Below are 16,242 nucleotides of genomic sequence, written 5' to 3'. Positions count from 1 at the left end.
TTTTTTTTTTTTTTTTTTTTTTTTTTAAATTAAATAGGCTTGTGAATTTTAAAAAATGAAATAGTCTATGGGCCTAGGCCCAGCCCACTTGTCCTGCCCATTGGGTAGTGGAACTTTTCCATGTTGGAGACGTGGAAGTCAATCCTCCCGACCACAATTGAAACATTATGAAAAATGTGGCAAAATGTCCATTTCAGACTAATTTATAATTTCAACAGACGGCATCATCTATTGAGTTTGCCACTAGTTTACTTTTCACTCTAATTTTATTTGTTTAAATAGGATTTATGAGTAATACGACAATTATACGTACACCATCACGATTATGTGTAGTTTAGAACTCATCATGTTAACTAGAGGAGTTGAATTGTAACACTGCATGTCTAGAATTTGGACTCCAAATGACTCTGTAAAGATTATTTCGAGTGTGTTATGAATCACGGATCTTCACAATAATATGATATTATCCATTTTGAGCATAATTTCTCATATCATTGGAGATGTATTCCTTACTTATATTAACTCATGATTATTCCTTAAATTAGCTAACGTGGGACTCCCTCCCAACCATCCTTAACATAGTGACTAATACGAGTGCTTTTAGGATGCTTTATTCTCACTCACAATTTCTAAAAAGGTCACCCAACATAGAATTGTTCCAAGCAAAATATGCTTAACTATGAAATTTTTATGATTGAGCCACGGGAAGAAAATGTGCAAACACACTCTTTAGTTCATAGTTTCAACCTGTAACATTTCAGGTATTATGCAAACACATAAAGAATATCATCATTTTGGTTCCTATTTTCAAACATATAAATCAAATTCTAGACCGTTTTTGAGTTGATTTTTGCTCATAGTGGTCGAATTCACGGCCTCCATGGCTAGGAATATGCTCTGCTTCAATAGCTTTGATTAGTTGATAGTTCTACTCAGGTGGGTGAGTCAAATTAACAATTTTTTTTTTTAAATTTTAATTTTATATTAATTTGGATGACCCAACGAAGGCCCATATAGGATCGGCCCATTTATGAGCTTTTATATGAATTCTTTGGGACAAAGATCGATCCTATTTTGTTCAACTTATACTGCGCCTTCGTCCACCTTCCATTGCAGAGTCTTCCGTTTGATCTCCTCACTTTTTTGGAGCTTGAATCGATCAGTCATGGCCGAGGTAAGCTTCGTTTTGTTCTCTTTCTGTGTTTAGTTGCGTGAAAATCGATGGTAGTGAATTTTTCTTTTCATTTTTCCCATCATTAACGGCCCCGATTTGGATGCGATAATCGTTTTCTGTATGAAAAAAATGATTCCGTAATGTTTTTATTGTTTGGATTTCACGTATAATCTCGATGATCGTTTAGAGGATGGTGTTTTTGCTTCTTTTATTTTTTAGATGGTTCCGACAAACCGGCTTCACTCGTCACAATTTGTAACGTACTTGTAGGATTTAGATTTCCTTAGAATTTAGAAGATGTATTGTGTTCTAAACTGGATTATGTTCTGCGTGCGACGAGCCATGAAATTCTTCAACGCTTGTTGGACATATTCCCGGAGTCTTTACATTTGTATTTGTTGCATTTTGGACGCAGTAAGAGATTGGAAGCTGTAAAACCTGTTAGGAAAAGAACATGAATTTCTTTTATTGAAACGAGAAGCAGAGGTTATGAAATAAATTAAACAGCTGGAAAACAAAGAAGAAGAATGCCTTTTCTATTGATGTCGCCAATGAAGTTGTGATTTAATTGGTGGGACGGAATTCTGGTTTACAATTGAAAAACTTATGAATCCCCTCTTTGGCCTGTCCGATCGTTACCAAAATTAAGGTTCTCGTCATGAATACTGCTCATGAGGGTGAGCCTTAATTTTGGTAACGACCGGACAGGCCAAAGAGGGGATTCGTAGGTTTTTCAAATTCCATCCCACACGTTAAATCACAACTTCATCGGCGACATCAATAGAAAAGTATTCTCATGAATACTGGTCATGAGAGTATAGAACTGAACGCTCTAAATCTCACTACAGTATCTTCTTAGTGGCAGATCCCTATCATGATTTGATAAGTCAAGAATTCTACCCAAATGTTTCTGATTGAAAGATAATAGATATCATTGTGGAAAAAGAATATATCCTGGCAAATGAAAATTCTCTGACCACTGTTTAAACAAACATCACACTACTGGAGAAAGAACTGATGATTTGAGAAATATATGCTTATTAGAATAGTATAAAATAGGACATGGGAAGGATGAAACATATCTCCGTTCACACCTGAAAAGAATAGTAAATAGAACTCCTAATAAGCAATAATAGGATAAAGATCAGAAGCACATTAAGCTGTGTCTATTTAGCATAACTTTACTCATGTAATGAATGTTTATGTTCAAAAAATCTGTTTTCATGGATGTTTTATGTCTACCCATGTTCCTTGCTGTTATCAATAATTGAAGATTGTAACCTAGGAATGTCAGTTAGCATATTGTTGTTTGCCATGAGTTGAGGTAAAGAAGGCACAAGATAATTGGTAAAATGTTGCAATGTTCTATTCACTCATATTGGAAGGATGTTATTAAGAAAACGATTACTAGATACCTGTATCTGATTGAATGAAATTTTAATGATGCGTACCTCTTTGTTACATCGGCGAACAGATATACTGAGTATGTATTAGACAAGTGGTAATCCTTCATCAAGATAATCCTCTTCAACGTCCATTTTATTTTTGTTTTTCCTATGCCTTTTTGTTCTTTTATCTCAGATTGAGCTGAAAACAGCACCTGCTGACTTCCGATTCCCTACTACAAATCAAACCAGGCACTGTTTCACTCGTTACATTGAGTTCCACAGGTCCATTTTTCTTACAACTTGGAACGAGAGTTAAAATTGAAAAATGAAAGGGTCTATAGTCTTCTCTGTTTTCATCATTAGTTGTCCCCTTAAGTATGCGGAACTTTCCACAGGTGCCTGACAGCGAAGGGCGAGGAGTCCGGTGAATGCGAGAGATTTGCAAAGTATTATCGTGCCCTTTGCCCCGGTGAATGGGTGAGTTTTGTTCAACGTTTTTTTATCCTATTGATGCAGTTCTGCCAACATTTAGGTGCATGGCCACAAGAATTCTTTTGCCTCTTTCAATATTAGCATTGCTTGATTTTTTTTTATGCAAACTCTCTGGATTTAATCCCAAGTTCCATTCATAAAATTTTCTCTATGAACCAGGAAGAACCGTCTTTGATACCTCTATGCCCTGTGGCGTTAGATTACATGTTTATATTCTTATTGGCTACTGAAGCTATTTTGCCTTGAACTTCATGTATTTTCTATTTCTATCAGGTTAGGCAATAATATTTAAATTTTAGTAGATGTTGAATGATTAAAATCAAAATTGTAAAAGTCTAGGACCACAATTCTAAAAAAATGATAGATCAGATATTTAGGAGCCGAAACTATATCTGAACCACGCCCATGAATATCTGCACCATGATTCTATGGGTTGTTGAGTCTATCAGCCAGCCACCTTTATGAACCTCTGCCTGTTGATGTGCTTAAACCGCATCGTTCCTGCAGGTCGAAAAATGGAATGAGCAGAGAGAGAACGGCACATTCCCCGGCCCTCTTTGAACGAATGTTCATCACCACAGAAAAGCACAGATTGTCAATTTATGTTTGTTCTCAAGTTGTATCAAAAAACTGTTTGGGAGTTCCATTATTTTTCATTGGCTTGATCTATTGTGTATCTCATGTTCTATAAGTAAAGAACATCATTCTGTTGTTTTGAGGAACTGGAAGCATTGTGTTTAATATGGTCAAAAGGTTAAAGACAAAGAGAGGGCCAAGATTGCAGTTTCCCATATGCTTTTGGGGCTTTGTGAATTGGTTTTGAAGCTTTCCATATTATAAACTATCATCAACAGAATTGCATGGAATGAAGAGCTTCTGAATTGAATGAATGTTCGTCCATTTGCTGCCTTTCAAATTCAAAACTTGAGCTTAAATTTACCCATTGTTGCTTTGAATGGAAGATTAGGTAAGTTGCTTTCAAATAGGAAACCCAACCCAAGCTTTTAAGTACCCATTTTATTCCGCCCTTATCCATTTAAATTTGTTCAATATATATTTATATTAGAGGATTTATCATTTACATCCTAATTTTTATTTATTATTATTATTTTGTCAATGTTAGATATTTATTATAGTGGTAAAACATTAGGACTTTTAATCTTGGATGTTCTAGGACAACTTTGTTTTTAATCATTAAATCGGTATCATAGAAACCATTTAATTTTATTGACAAATCTAAAAAAATTAGAAAATATTATTATTATTCGCTTAATATTGATTCTACTATTAGAAAAATTGTGAACAAAAGAAAAGAAAAAATAATAATCCTTTGATATTGTCTCAATGTCATAAAATTAAAAAGGAAAAAGGATATTTTAAATTTAATATCAATCATCCAACAGCATCATTTAAAAAAAGAATATTAAATTTGTAACAATAAATCAAAAGCCATTGGGACAATGTTTCGCTCCCGTTAATTTCTCTGTAGAAAAAAGGGAAGTTATTTGAAAATAAATAAATAAATATTTTATTAAAGAGACTTCTCTTTTTTATATTAAAAACTTATTTGAAAATAAATAAATAAATATTAGATTTCTCTTTTTTATATTACAAACTTGACTTTCTTAAATTACTTAAATATATGTAATAATCATTTAATATATATATATATATATATATATATATATAATTAAAAAAACACAATTAAGTTGTAAAATTTTAATAGGTTGCAAAATTTGAGAAGTTTAATGATATATTTAGGCTTGAATTTCATTAAATTATTAAAAATATTTTTGATGATAGGATTAAATCATAAAAATTTAAAGATACACCGACTAAAAGAGAAAAGAAAGCAGGTGGCAGTTAATGGTAGCGAGTTTCCAAATTTTAGAATATTATATAGTCGCTCAAGTTGAGTACCTTCTTCGTCTTGTTTCCCCTTTCTTCCTCTTTTGTTTCCATTCCGATTCAACAACATCCTCGTCGGAATCCTCAACTTCATCACCATCTTACTCTCCATCCCGCTTCTCCAGGCCGGCGTTTGGCTGAGCAAACAAGGAAGCACAGAGTGCGAGAAGTTCTTAGACAAACCCCTAATCATAATCCCCGTGTTTCTCATATTGATTTCTCTCGCCGGTCTCCTCGGAGCTTCCTGTAGAGGCTCATGGCTTCTATGGCTCTACCTTCTTCTTCAAATTACATGTTTATTCCGTTTGACATTTGAGACTATATTTAATAAACATACCACTTTCAATCTCACTTATGTTTCTTATTCTTAACATTGTATCAGAGTTTTTCATTTTCAACCGGACTATAGATTTGGGATTACTCCCAGTTGGCTGTCAAAGTGGGTGAATGAGCGGCTTGATTGATGGAAAGATCTGTTCCTACTTTGATGATGATAAGTATGTTAATGATATTGTTTTAAACCCTTCTACCTCAGAGTTTTGTGAAACTTGTTTGTTGTTTGAATTTCGTTTCTGTTGAATTGCATATCTATTCAGTGGAGCTACAATTATACGTACTCCATGGCAGTTGCGTGTAGTTTGGAACTCCTCATGTTAATTAGAGGAGTTGGATTGTAACGCTCCATATCTAGAATTTGGAATTTGAATGACTCCGATATTCTTCTGCATTCTCTGCAATATAGTCATGTTACCTACTTCTCGCTTCTAAGAATAAAAACTATCTTCAGTGACTAACACGTGCCATTTCGATATACTTTATCTTCAAACACAATGTATAAAAATGTCCCACAAGCGGGAATTTTCATTTAGTCCATAAACTTCGACAGTCTATACTTTTACTCATGAATTTTCACTAAAGTTCTGTTTTAATCGTTATAGTTGGCTTTCAATTAATTAGTGAAAAATTGGGACTAAAATTATAAAATCTTAAAGGAAATTAAAATTATAAAATTATAAAATCAAATTATAGGGTAAAATTATAAAATTGATTAATAAATAAAACACGAATGAAATAAATTAACATCATTATCCATTTAAATTTGTTTAATATTTTGTTTTGTCTTGTCTTTTATTTATTTAGGATTTATCATTTACATTCTATTTTTTTATTTATTTATCGATATTTATAATAAAGGTAAAAGATTAGGATTAAGTTGACTTTTAATCTGGGATCTTCTAGGACAACTTCGTTTTTAATTATTAAATGATATTTTTTTATGATCATAATTATAAAATTGAAGTCTCGAAACTATAAAACATTTAATTTTATTAACAAATCAAAAGAATTAGAAAATATTATATTATTATTTGTTTAATATTGATTTACTTTTTAGACAAGTTGTGAATAAAAGGAAAAAAATAATAATAATAAAATAAACAATTGACCATGTAATTTGGTATTGTCTCAATTTCATAAAATTAAAATGAAAAGGATATTTTAAAATTTAGTATCAATCATCCAACATCATCATTTAAAATATATATTAAATAAGATAGTAACCATAAATCAAAAGCAATTGGGACAATGCTTTAATTCCCACTTGTTAATTTCTCTATACAAAAATGGGGAAGACCCCACTTGATGAATATATCATATTATTTGAAAATAAATAAATAAATATTTTAAGTTACTTAAATATCTCATCTTTAATAAAATATTAAAAAAAACACGTCTATAAAATAATAAATAGTATAATTATAACGATTCAAGTTAACTATTAGTAAATATTATATGCTTTGACTCCTAATATAAAATGTTTTCTTTAGTAAAAAAGTTTCAAAAAGGTAAAATCTTAAACCTTTCTCTTTACCCGAGGGTAATGATTAGGAGTAAAAGTAATGATTAGGGGTAAAAGTGGGTGAGAAATTCAAACCAATCATCTTAATAATCTACCAAAAAAGTAAGATATTTGCTCAACTTTTTTCCCAAGTAATAATCATTTAATATACATACATACATACATATATATATATATATATTTGCTCATTTAAATTTATCTTAATAAAAAATATTATTTATAAAGAAGCGAACAATTTTTTTTTAAAAATATAATTGAAATTAAATATAATACAAATTATTATGATCGGTGCATAGTCAATTGAAGTATTTGATGGTTCATCCGGTTAAAATTGAATATTTAAAAATTTGACTTTGAAATATATACATAATACCTTAAAAAAATATTTATGATTTAAAAGAAAATAATCGAACACTTTTGGTCTTAGATTAAAAAAAAACACGATTTAATTCTTAAATTTTAATTTATAATAATTTATTTTTGTACTTTCAAATTTGTATTAATGTAGGTAAGAAATTTCATTAAATTTTAGAAATATTTTTGATGATAGGATTAAATTATAAAAATTGAAAGATACAACGACTAAAATGAATGTTATAAATGAAAGTTTCAGAGAATAATAAAAAAAAACGATTTTAATTTTAAATTATTATGTATGATTTTTTTAAAAATTTAATACGTTTTAAATTTAAAGTAAGAGAGAGAAAAGATTTGACCAAACCCGCTGCCCCAAATTGAAACCTTCCTGAAAAGCAAAGGGAATAGAAATCACGTGGCAGTTAATGGTAGCGAGTTTCCAAATTTATAATATTATATAGTCGCTCAACTTCAGTACCTTCTTCGTCTTCTTTCCCCTTTCTTCCAAACTTTCTCTGAAAATTTCTTCCTCTTTTGCTTCCACTCCGATTCTTCCCAATGCCTCGATTCAGCAACAACCTCGTCGGAATCCTCAACTTCATCACCTTCTTACTCTCGATCCCGATTCTCTGGGCCGGCGTTTGGCTCAGCAAACAAGGAAGCACGGAATGCGAGAAGTTCTTAGACAAACCCGTAATCATAATCGGCGTGTTTCTGATGTTGATTTCTCTCGCCGGTCTTCTCGGTGCTTGCTGTAGAATCTCATGGCTTCTATGGGTTTACCTTCTTGTAATGTTTGTTCTTATTGTTATTCTCTTTTCTTTCACCATTTTCGCTTTTGTCGTTACGAACAAGGGCGCCGGTGAGGTCTTGTCGAATCGTGGTTATAAGGAGTATAGGCTTGGGGATTACTCCAGTTGGCTGCAGAAGAGAGTGAATAGTGCTAAAAATTGGAACAAAATCAAGAGCTGCTTGATTGATGGGAAGATCTGTTCCAGCTTTGCTGATAAGTATGTTAATGATACTGTTGAACAGTTCTACCAGGAGCATTTGTCTGCTCTTCAGGTATGATCGATGGGAATGAATTCAAGTTTTGGGGAACTTGTTTTATCTTAGAAGTAGAACCTAGTTGTTTGAATTTCGTTTCTGTTTCAACTTGAATCTTTGTTTTGAGTAATTATCTCTGGTTTTGAATTGCAGATCTGTTCGGTTGATCTTTAAGACATATCGATCTCTGTTGTTTTTTCTTTCTTTCTGGTACTAAATTCAAATTTTGATTGGAATTTTAAATGGTAATCCACAAGCTTGTTGTGTAAAGTTCATCATAAGGTTATCTGAAACACAGTTTTGTAAAGTAGTATTGTTCTTGATTGTCTATGTTTTTCTGTTCACTTTCTCAAAAAGCTAATGATCTTTAGTTTAGGGGCATTCTTTTAACCAAAAAGGAAAATTGATACTCATATCATCTTTATGCTTTGTTGACTTTTTCATCTCTTAGAAACTTTCTGGGTATAGATCTATCGTCTGGGCACCTCCTTTGAATCGATATTAGTTTGAGAAAATTGAGTTTGCATTTTCCAAATGGACATGGAACTTCTTTGCTTAATACAGAACTGTTTGTGTGCAAGCAAGATTGGGGGCTTATGATCTTTGCTCATTACAAGCATGTGGTGTTCATAGTTCTCTAATAATGGCACAATTTTAGGCTCTTGAAATTGATTTCTATAGGAAGATAATGACTTTTGCAATATTGTCAATGATTGTAATGTGACATACCTCTGATAGAAATTTCTATGATTGTCGATGATCGTTCTTGCATCTGGGATCGAAAGTGGTTTTCGACTTGAATGTTCTTATTTGATTTGTTGTTTTTGAATATCACCAAGTCCTTTTCATATGCTCACCATTTTCCCTCCATTTTTCTAGATCATGGATCATGTTCTTCATATATTGAATGTGATCAAGTTATAATGTTCTTTCTTACATGCAGTCTGGTTGCTGTAAACCTTCAAACGACTGCAATTACACTTATGTGAGCCCAATTTTCTGGAACCGGAATGCTACAACCTCGGCCAACCCTGACTGTAATTTGTGGGAGAATGACCCCAATATTCTGTGCTTCAATTGCCAGGCCTGCAAGGCTGGCTTGCTGGATAATATTAAGAGCAACTGGAAGAAGGTTGCTGTTGTGAACATTGTATTCCTTGTCTTTCTCATTATCGTCTACTCCGTTGGCTGCTGCGCTTTCCGGAACAACAGAGAGGACAATGCTTATCATCGTCAATGGAAGTGATCTCAACCCGAACCGATAGTTCTGTAAGCATTCTCTTTGTTTAGCTTGCGTTTTTGTTGATTCCCCTCGTGTATATTGTTATTCCCCTCCCTTTCTGGAGGTCGTGATTTTTTCGTTCGACTTTGGTCTGCTGTTTTTATGGACATATTCATGATGATTTGTAGTACTGACATTGATCATCTCTCTCTCTCTGTCTCTATTCTTCCTTTTTGTGGATGTTGCTTAGATTTGTGGTTACTGCACCATGAAGTTCTGCCATGAAATTTCATGTCTCTTTTTTTCCCTTTTGCTGTTTGTAATGTCTCGGAGATACGAACCAAAACCAAACAGAACTCTTGTAAGACTCAAAGCCCACTGCTAGTAGATATTGTTTTCTTTAGACTTTGACACTCGAGTTTTCTTTCAAAGTTTTCACATTCTTACAAGGAATGCTTCGTTCCCGTCTCTAACCGACGTGGAATCTCACAACCTAATGTCTAGAGTCCAAATAAAAACGTTAATCCATAGGTGGACAGATCGATATTGGATGGATAGAACAACATCTCTTCATCATTCACTATATCTCTCTTTTTAAGTTCTAATGATTTATGAATTTTTGTAGCCTTACAAATCCCTTCAATACTGGAGACTTAACTTTCTTCCTTAATGTTTCCTTATTTGCTGCAAGCCTCATCATTGGGCTAATCTAAAGGCCCAACAACTTGTCCAATGGGCCTAAGATAAGAGTTTGAGTTGGGCCGGCCCAACCTCCAACAACCAGGCTCATGATATCTAATAAGTCCACAATTGTATCATATGACAATCTATATTAATATCAATTCTCTAGGATACAACTTAGTTCCAATGAATGTGGTATCAAATAATTGAGAAATGCTACTCTTTTTCCTTTTTACATTTTAAAGTGACCAAAGAATTTAATAAATTAAATAAACAATAAAAATGTCGATTCAGTTCTTAATTATAATCGATGTCGAATTTATAGACTAACACATTATTGGATGGGGCCACTACCATTAGGATTGCATTATTTTATGTGAGAACAAAGCAAATTTGATGAACAACATGCATGTGGTTTGTTTTCATGAGCTTTTTGGACTATTTGAAATTCAATAATAAGTTAATTTTGTTTTTTTGAATATGTCTACACATTTACAATAATATTTGAATAAGGCTAGACTAATTAGATCTCGAGCATGAAAATTATTATTATTTAACGTTTATTGGAAAAAAAAAAATACCTAAAGTGAATAATTGAAAGTACAAAGGTCACTTAGTATAATTTTTCCGTTCATTCCTACTCAATGATCACTTATTTTATTTTAACTAGCTTTCTTTCCCGCTTTCTTTTTACTCTTTTATTTCTCACACAAATTTTCCTTTAAAAATCTTAGATCTGGAAATTTGTTTCCGAGGAAACAAACAATATAATTAGATGCTTTAAAAACACGAGCGGTGATCCAACGATTATTAAATTACAAATCATGAACAAAGTTCAATGTATAAGATTATCGATTATTGTCCTAAACATCGATGTTCGATGTTCGATTTTTGCATTTATCAAACTAAAAAAAATGATCACAAGAAAAAATAAATTCGATTACGTTATTGACCTATCCCAGTAATGGATAAGAATAGAAGCATGATGTTCACACTTAAGCATAGAAGTGCCGTGTGGTTGAAAATTAGCATCGACAGTGAATTGTGTAGTCGTTTTCAAATATTATGTCAATTTTGCTTCATTTTATGATATTGTTAATTTTGAATTGATTATAGTTTTGAAACTCATTTTTGTCCGCATTTCCAACAATCTTTTTCTCGAATAAAATACTACTGAGCTCCCGAAGCTCAATAATTTCTTTATTCGATATTGGAGGATTCTACTCACATAATGAAGTCAGGGGTATGATTCAGATATCGTCACAGAAGCCATTTTCTTGATTTTTGATATAACGTAAATATATATACATGCTAAAATAAATGAAAAATATATGTATATAAAAAAAAATTAATCTCTCCTTATAAATTTGTATGAACATGAGAGAATTCTATCTCCTATAATTATGTTACTTTGTTTCTAGCTTCCTATTTGATCAACTCTCACGATAGGATAGACATATTGAATTAGCTATAAAAAAATCATTCTCATCCATACAAATTAAAGGACAAACCTTCACCTCAGGAGTTCATAACTTTCTTAAGATTAAAATTAAGTTGCATATAATTATCACGTGTGATATTTTCAATGAACATATTTATAAAAAGATATTAAACATGGCATAAGATACTCTATATATGTTCACATAAACAATTTGAATCAAATTACTGTAAAAATTACACAGTGAATTATATGAATATGGTTACCAAGATAAGATATCTAACTTGATTCATCTGCAATAAACCTTTAAAATTATTTTTTGAACATGATTGTATTTATGTCAAATAGTACGGTTCAAATTACACCAACGACTTTGAATTTTTTATTATGTTCCCTTTGATTTTATGGAAGTAAATGCTTCTAATAATTGATATTTTGAAAGTTTTTTTCTATAAAATATATAAAATGCTTAGCTAAAAAGGATTCATTGAATTTTAATACAACACAATAAAAAAAAATTAGGAACAGTCTAAAAGAATTTACTTTCTTGGATTTTTTTTTCACATGAAACTTGTGGTTGAAAACGATATTATTGGATGATGATATAACGCCTTCGAGGAGTGGGGGAGTTTACACGACTGGTGGAAGTGTTTTGAAACGCTCTACACTTAAAGTGGATGATTATGTCTCGAGTAAAGTTCTTGATCATGATTATGCGCATATAATAGGACTCGAGATTCGTGTAGCTATAGACAATTCTAAAAAATGAATCAATTGGAAGATAAATAATCAAAAGTAAATTTTTTTTTATTAGACTAAATTAATAAAAATATTCATAAAACTTTCAAAAGTTTTAATAATAATTTATGACGCCTCATAATTATCTACAAATATTTTAATATATTCTGAAAAGTCAATAAACGTGATATTAATGTATTTTAAAATTTGTTAGAAAAGTTTAAAGGTGTTTATGGTATAATGACATTTTTTAAAGTTATTTTTTTAAATATTTTTAAAAGTGAAAGGGTATTTTTGAAACTATTTTGAAAGATATATTTGAAACGGTTTTCATAAAAATAGTATTTTTTTTAAACTTTTTAAAATAATTTTTTTTATAATTTTTTTATAATTTAATTTAATTTTTTTTTTTTTAAAATTGGACAATAAAATTATTGATTTTATATTTTTGTAACATTTCTTATTGGGCCACATTCAGTATGTTTAAAATTTTACCTATTTTTAAAAAGGAATTTATTTTAAATATAATTTCTATTGTAAAATGTAAAACATCATAATAACTTTAATATTTTTTAAATAAAAATAAAAATATAATATTTTCAATATAATTTCTAAAACTCAAATTCTCTATATTCACAATTATAATATAATATAAAAATATAATATAATGTTTTCATTTTCCTTTCTTCTATATGGATATATGTAAACACAAACAAAAATGATCGAGTCAATGATTTGGGTGAGAAAGGAGATTAATAATATAATCTCTATCTCCCGTTCTATTTAGTTAATGGAGAGAAATCTCTCTTACGACCCTCTTTTTTAAATAGAAATTTCTCACCCTGTTCGAGACCGTCCCTACAAATTAAATGAACATCTCTGAATTTTATATTGTATAAATTAATTTATACATTGATCGAATACTTTATCCGGTGTCCTTTGAATCATTTCTTTATTTTAGAGAATCATTACACAGTTCATGTTAAACGCTGCAAACAAAATTTGACATTAATTTAAAATAGCTCAAAGTATAAGAACAGCTCAGATGAAATTAAAATTTATGATCTAAAAGTTAGGTATTCCATCATTTTACTTAAGAGATTACGTTAACTTTAGGCATGATTTTCAATTAAAAATCAATGGAGATCATGGCAGTACTATCATAGCATCCACTCTCTTTTTAACCACAAAAATAAAATAATTCGCCCCCCACGTTCCAATACCCAAACATAGCCACCAACTTAACTTTATAAATTCATAGTGTTTAAGGCAATTTGAGATGAGAGAGGCATGGGTTTGGTTGAAGAATACTTGCCAGCAATGGCCATGTTTGGGCTTCAAGTCACTTATGCCATTATGGCTCTCCTCTCCCGAGCTGCCCTCTTGAAGGGCATGAGTCCTAGAGTGTTCGTTGTTTATAGGCAGGCCATTGCCACTCTTTTTATTGCACCCATCGCTTATTTCTCAAGGTTTTCTTCTCAAAGCTTCATTTTTTTTCTTTTGGGTTCTCTATTTTTTTTGTGTGTTTTCTTACGTTTTGGGGATTTCAGGCCGAAATCAAGGAGGTTGTCTTTGGATTTGAAGAGCTTTTCTCTAATTTTTCTAGCTGCTCTTGTCGGGTACGGTTCATTTTTTCTTATTAGGGTAAATATATTGAATGGCAATTCTTAGCTTAGCTTAGATTAGCTCTTTTTTTAGTTAAAAAAACTAACCCACAAATCAAATTTTTACCTTTTTGTTTGAAGTGGAAGTATTTTGTATATTTAGAAGTTCTTGTTTCTTCTAATTTTGAGGGTTTGGATAGGGCAACCATGAATCAAAATGTTTACTTTGAGGGAGTTTTCTTGGCTGGCTCGTCAATGGCGACGGCGATGACGAATTTGATACCGGCGGTGACGTTTGTGATAGCGACGATGGTCGGGTATGTTGATGGTAGGGTTACGTTAGTTAGTAGTTAAACTTTTGGGTTTGGTGATTTTGATTTGAAAATTTGTAGGATGGAGAGTTTGAAGATGAGAAGCTTAAGGAGCATGGCAAAGATTGGAGGGACAGTGATTTGTGTGAGTGGGGCTATGTGCATGGCTCTTCTTAGGGGTCCAAAGCTTCTCAATTCATCATTAGGGTTTGGGATGAAATCTTCAATATTTAGTGTGGAAAGTGGAAGTCCCCATGCTTGGCTCTTGGGTTCCTTGTGTGTCTTTGGGAGCTCTTGTTGCTGGTCAATTTGGCTAATTTTGCAGGTATATTTCAGTAACGGTCCAAACTCATCGCTAACAGATATTGTCCTCTTTTGCTTTTCCTTTCACACTTCTCCACTAAGTTTTTAAAATGCGTCTATATGTAAGGAAAATATTTTAACACAATTAAAAAATGTTTCAAAACGCGTCTATTAGAGAGAGATTTTCATACCCTTATGAAGGATGTTTCGTTCTTCTCCCAACTAATGTGGGATCCCACAATCCACATTCCTTTAGGGTCGAGCATCGATGTGGGACCCCCCAAATCGTGTTTTAAAAACTTTGAAGGGAAATTCAAAGAACACAATATCTGTTAGCGGTGGGATTGGGCGGTTACAATTTCATTATGTTGATGTAAAATGATAATAACAAATTAACTTGAAAAAATTGAACCAAAAAAAAAAAAGCACAGGTACCAGCTTCAGCAAGCTATCCCGACAACTTATCATTATCAGCTTGGATGTGTTTGTTTGCCACGATTCAGTCGATCATTGTCACTCTATTAGTAGAGCCAATGAAGGTAGAAACGTGGAAAATACATTCAACAATGGAAGTCATTTGTTATCTCTTCTCAGTAAGTAATTCATTTGATTTCACAATCTTAAAATCTGCTAATTGAATTGAGTTCTTATTTGTGTGCTAATCTGGTGGGTTAGGGAATTGTTGGCTCAGGCATTGCCTTCTTTCTTCAAGCTTGGTGTGTTTCAAAAAGAGGCCCCGTCTTCTCTGCAATGTTCAACCCTCTTTGCACCATTGTCACAACTATTTTGGCAGCTATAGTTCTTCATGAGGAGATTTTTACTGGAAGGTAAAGTTTCTATATGGGGTTAATTTTCCGAATTAATCTTAACCCTAATGCGTAAGCGGACTCTAAAATTTGCATGTATCAAACCGTACAGAACTAACAGCCACACTGTCACGAATAATTTTTTCAAAATTTGGTGGGTAAAAGTAATGTTTTGAAGAAGAGGATTCTCAATGTCACGGTGAGATCTTACCTTAGTTGGAGAGTGGAACGAGACATTTTTTTATAAGAGCGTGAAAACTTGTTCCTAGCACGTTTTAAAATTGTGAGGCCAAAATGAACTCCTGCTTCCATCGTCTCTTCCAAATGGACGGCCCTACATCTTCATCCTTTTCTCATATCTCATATGTTTATTTTTGGAACAATTTTCAGCTTGGTGGCGGGTGTGGCTGTAATTATTGGATTGTACATTGTTCTTTGGGGAAAGGCCAAAGATTATGTGAAGGAAGAACATGGGGGAAAGGGAGCTGTTGAAAAAGAAGAAGAGGATTGTGAATCAGCTTCAACGGACAGAAGTAGCTCTAAAATTGGTTTGGAGGAACCCCTTTTGTTTGAAGGAGCTACACATCATATTGACAGCTAGGCAAAAAGGACTTTATTGCTGTACTCCACGTGGCATTTATGGTCCACTTGTCCTCTACAAAAACATGTAAGAAAATAAAGAAAGGTATAAGTTGTATTTTATATGTAGTTTTTTTCTTCAATCTTTTTGTTTTGTTTTGGTTTCTTGGAGTTTTTAAGGTTAATTAAGTTCTTTTGTCTTTGATTGATCTCCAATTAGTGATTTTTCTTAGAATATTAATAAAATTTTAAAAAAATTAACATTTTCGGTGTTTTAGTCGAATTTTTTTAAAAAAATTATGGAAATACAGAAAACGACCCAAAAATATTTGACTG

General features: G+C 32.0%; 3 protein-coding genes across 5 annotated transcripts; all 3 read left to right on the top strand.

Moving 5' to 3' along the window:
- Positions 1-1,071: 1,071 nt before the first annotated feature.
- On the top strand, positions 1,072-3,993 carry LOC111436111 (cytochrome c oxidase subunit 6b-2). Its single transcript, XM_023073792.1, has 4 exons — positions 1,072-1,174; positions 2,756-2,844; positions 2,958-3,039; positions 3,562-3,993. Exons 1-4 carry the CDS (start codon positions 1,166-1,168, stop codon positions 3,613-3,615), a joined length of 234 nt encoding a protein of 77 aa, XP_022929560.1. The 5' UTR covers positions 1,072-1,165; the 3' UTR covers positions 3,616-3,993.
- A 3,665-nt stretch (positions 3,994-7,658) lies between these two features.
- LOC111436259 (tetraspanin-8-like) lies at positions 7,659-9,693 on the top strand. The gene is made up of 2 exons (XM_023074001.1): positions 7,659-8,242; positions 9,168-9,693. Exons 1-2 carry the CDS (start codon positions 7,736-7,738, stop codon positions 9,468-9,470), a joined length of 810 nt encoding a protein of 269 aa, XP_022929769.1. The 5' UTR covers positions 7,659-7,735; the 3' UTR covers positions 9,471-9,693.
- Positions 9,694-13,538: 3,845 nt separating this feature from the next.
- Positions 13,539-16,029, top strand: LOC111436211 (WAT1-related protein At4g30420-like). 3 transcript variants are annotated; one of them, XM_023073946.1, is made up of 7 exons: positions 13,539-13,772; positions 13,854-13,922; positions 14,108-14,224; positions 14,300-14,543; positions 14,953-15,114; positions 15,197-15,379; positions 15,415-15,472. In XM_023073946.1, the coding sequence occupies exons 1-6, from the start codon at positions 13,594-13,596 to the stop codon at positions 15,350-15,352; spliced, it is 927 nt and encodes a 308-aa protein (XP_022929714.1). In that variant the 5' UTR covers positions 13,539-13,593; the 3' UTR covers positions 15,353-15,379; positions 15,415-15,472. The 3 variants fall into 3 exon arrangements, with proteins under 3 accessions (XP_022929714.1, XP_022929713.1, XP_022929712.1); XM_023073945.1 differs by lacking the exon at positions 15,415-15,472 and adding an exon at positions 15,718-16,029 and having other exon boundaries at positions 13,544-13,772; positions 15,025-15,114; positions 15,197-15,348; XM_023073944.1 differs by lacking the exon at positions 15,415-15,472 and adding an exon at positions 15,718-16,029 and having other exon boundaries at positions 13,548-13,772; positions 15,197-15,348.
- Positions 16,030-16,242: the final 213 nt, after the last annotated feature.

The sequence above is a fragment of the Cucurbita moschata genome, unplaced genomic scaffold, assembly GCF_002738365.1.
Source record: "Cucurbita moschata cultivar Rifu unplaced genomic scaffold, Cmos_1.0 Cmo_Scf00052, whole genome shotgun sequence".
Lineage (NCBI taxonomy): Eukaryota > Viridiplantae > Streptophyta > Magnoliopsida > Cucurbitales > Cucurbitaceae > Cucurbita > Cucurbita moschata.
Note: the sequence above shows the minus strand (reverse complement) of the source record. Positions and strands in the feature narration are given on the sequence as shown.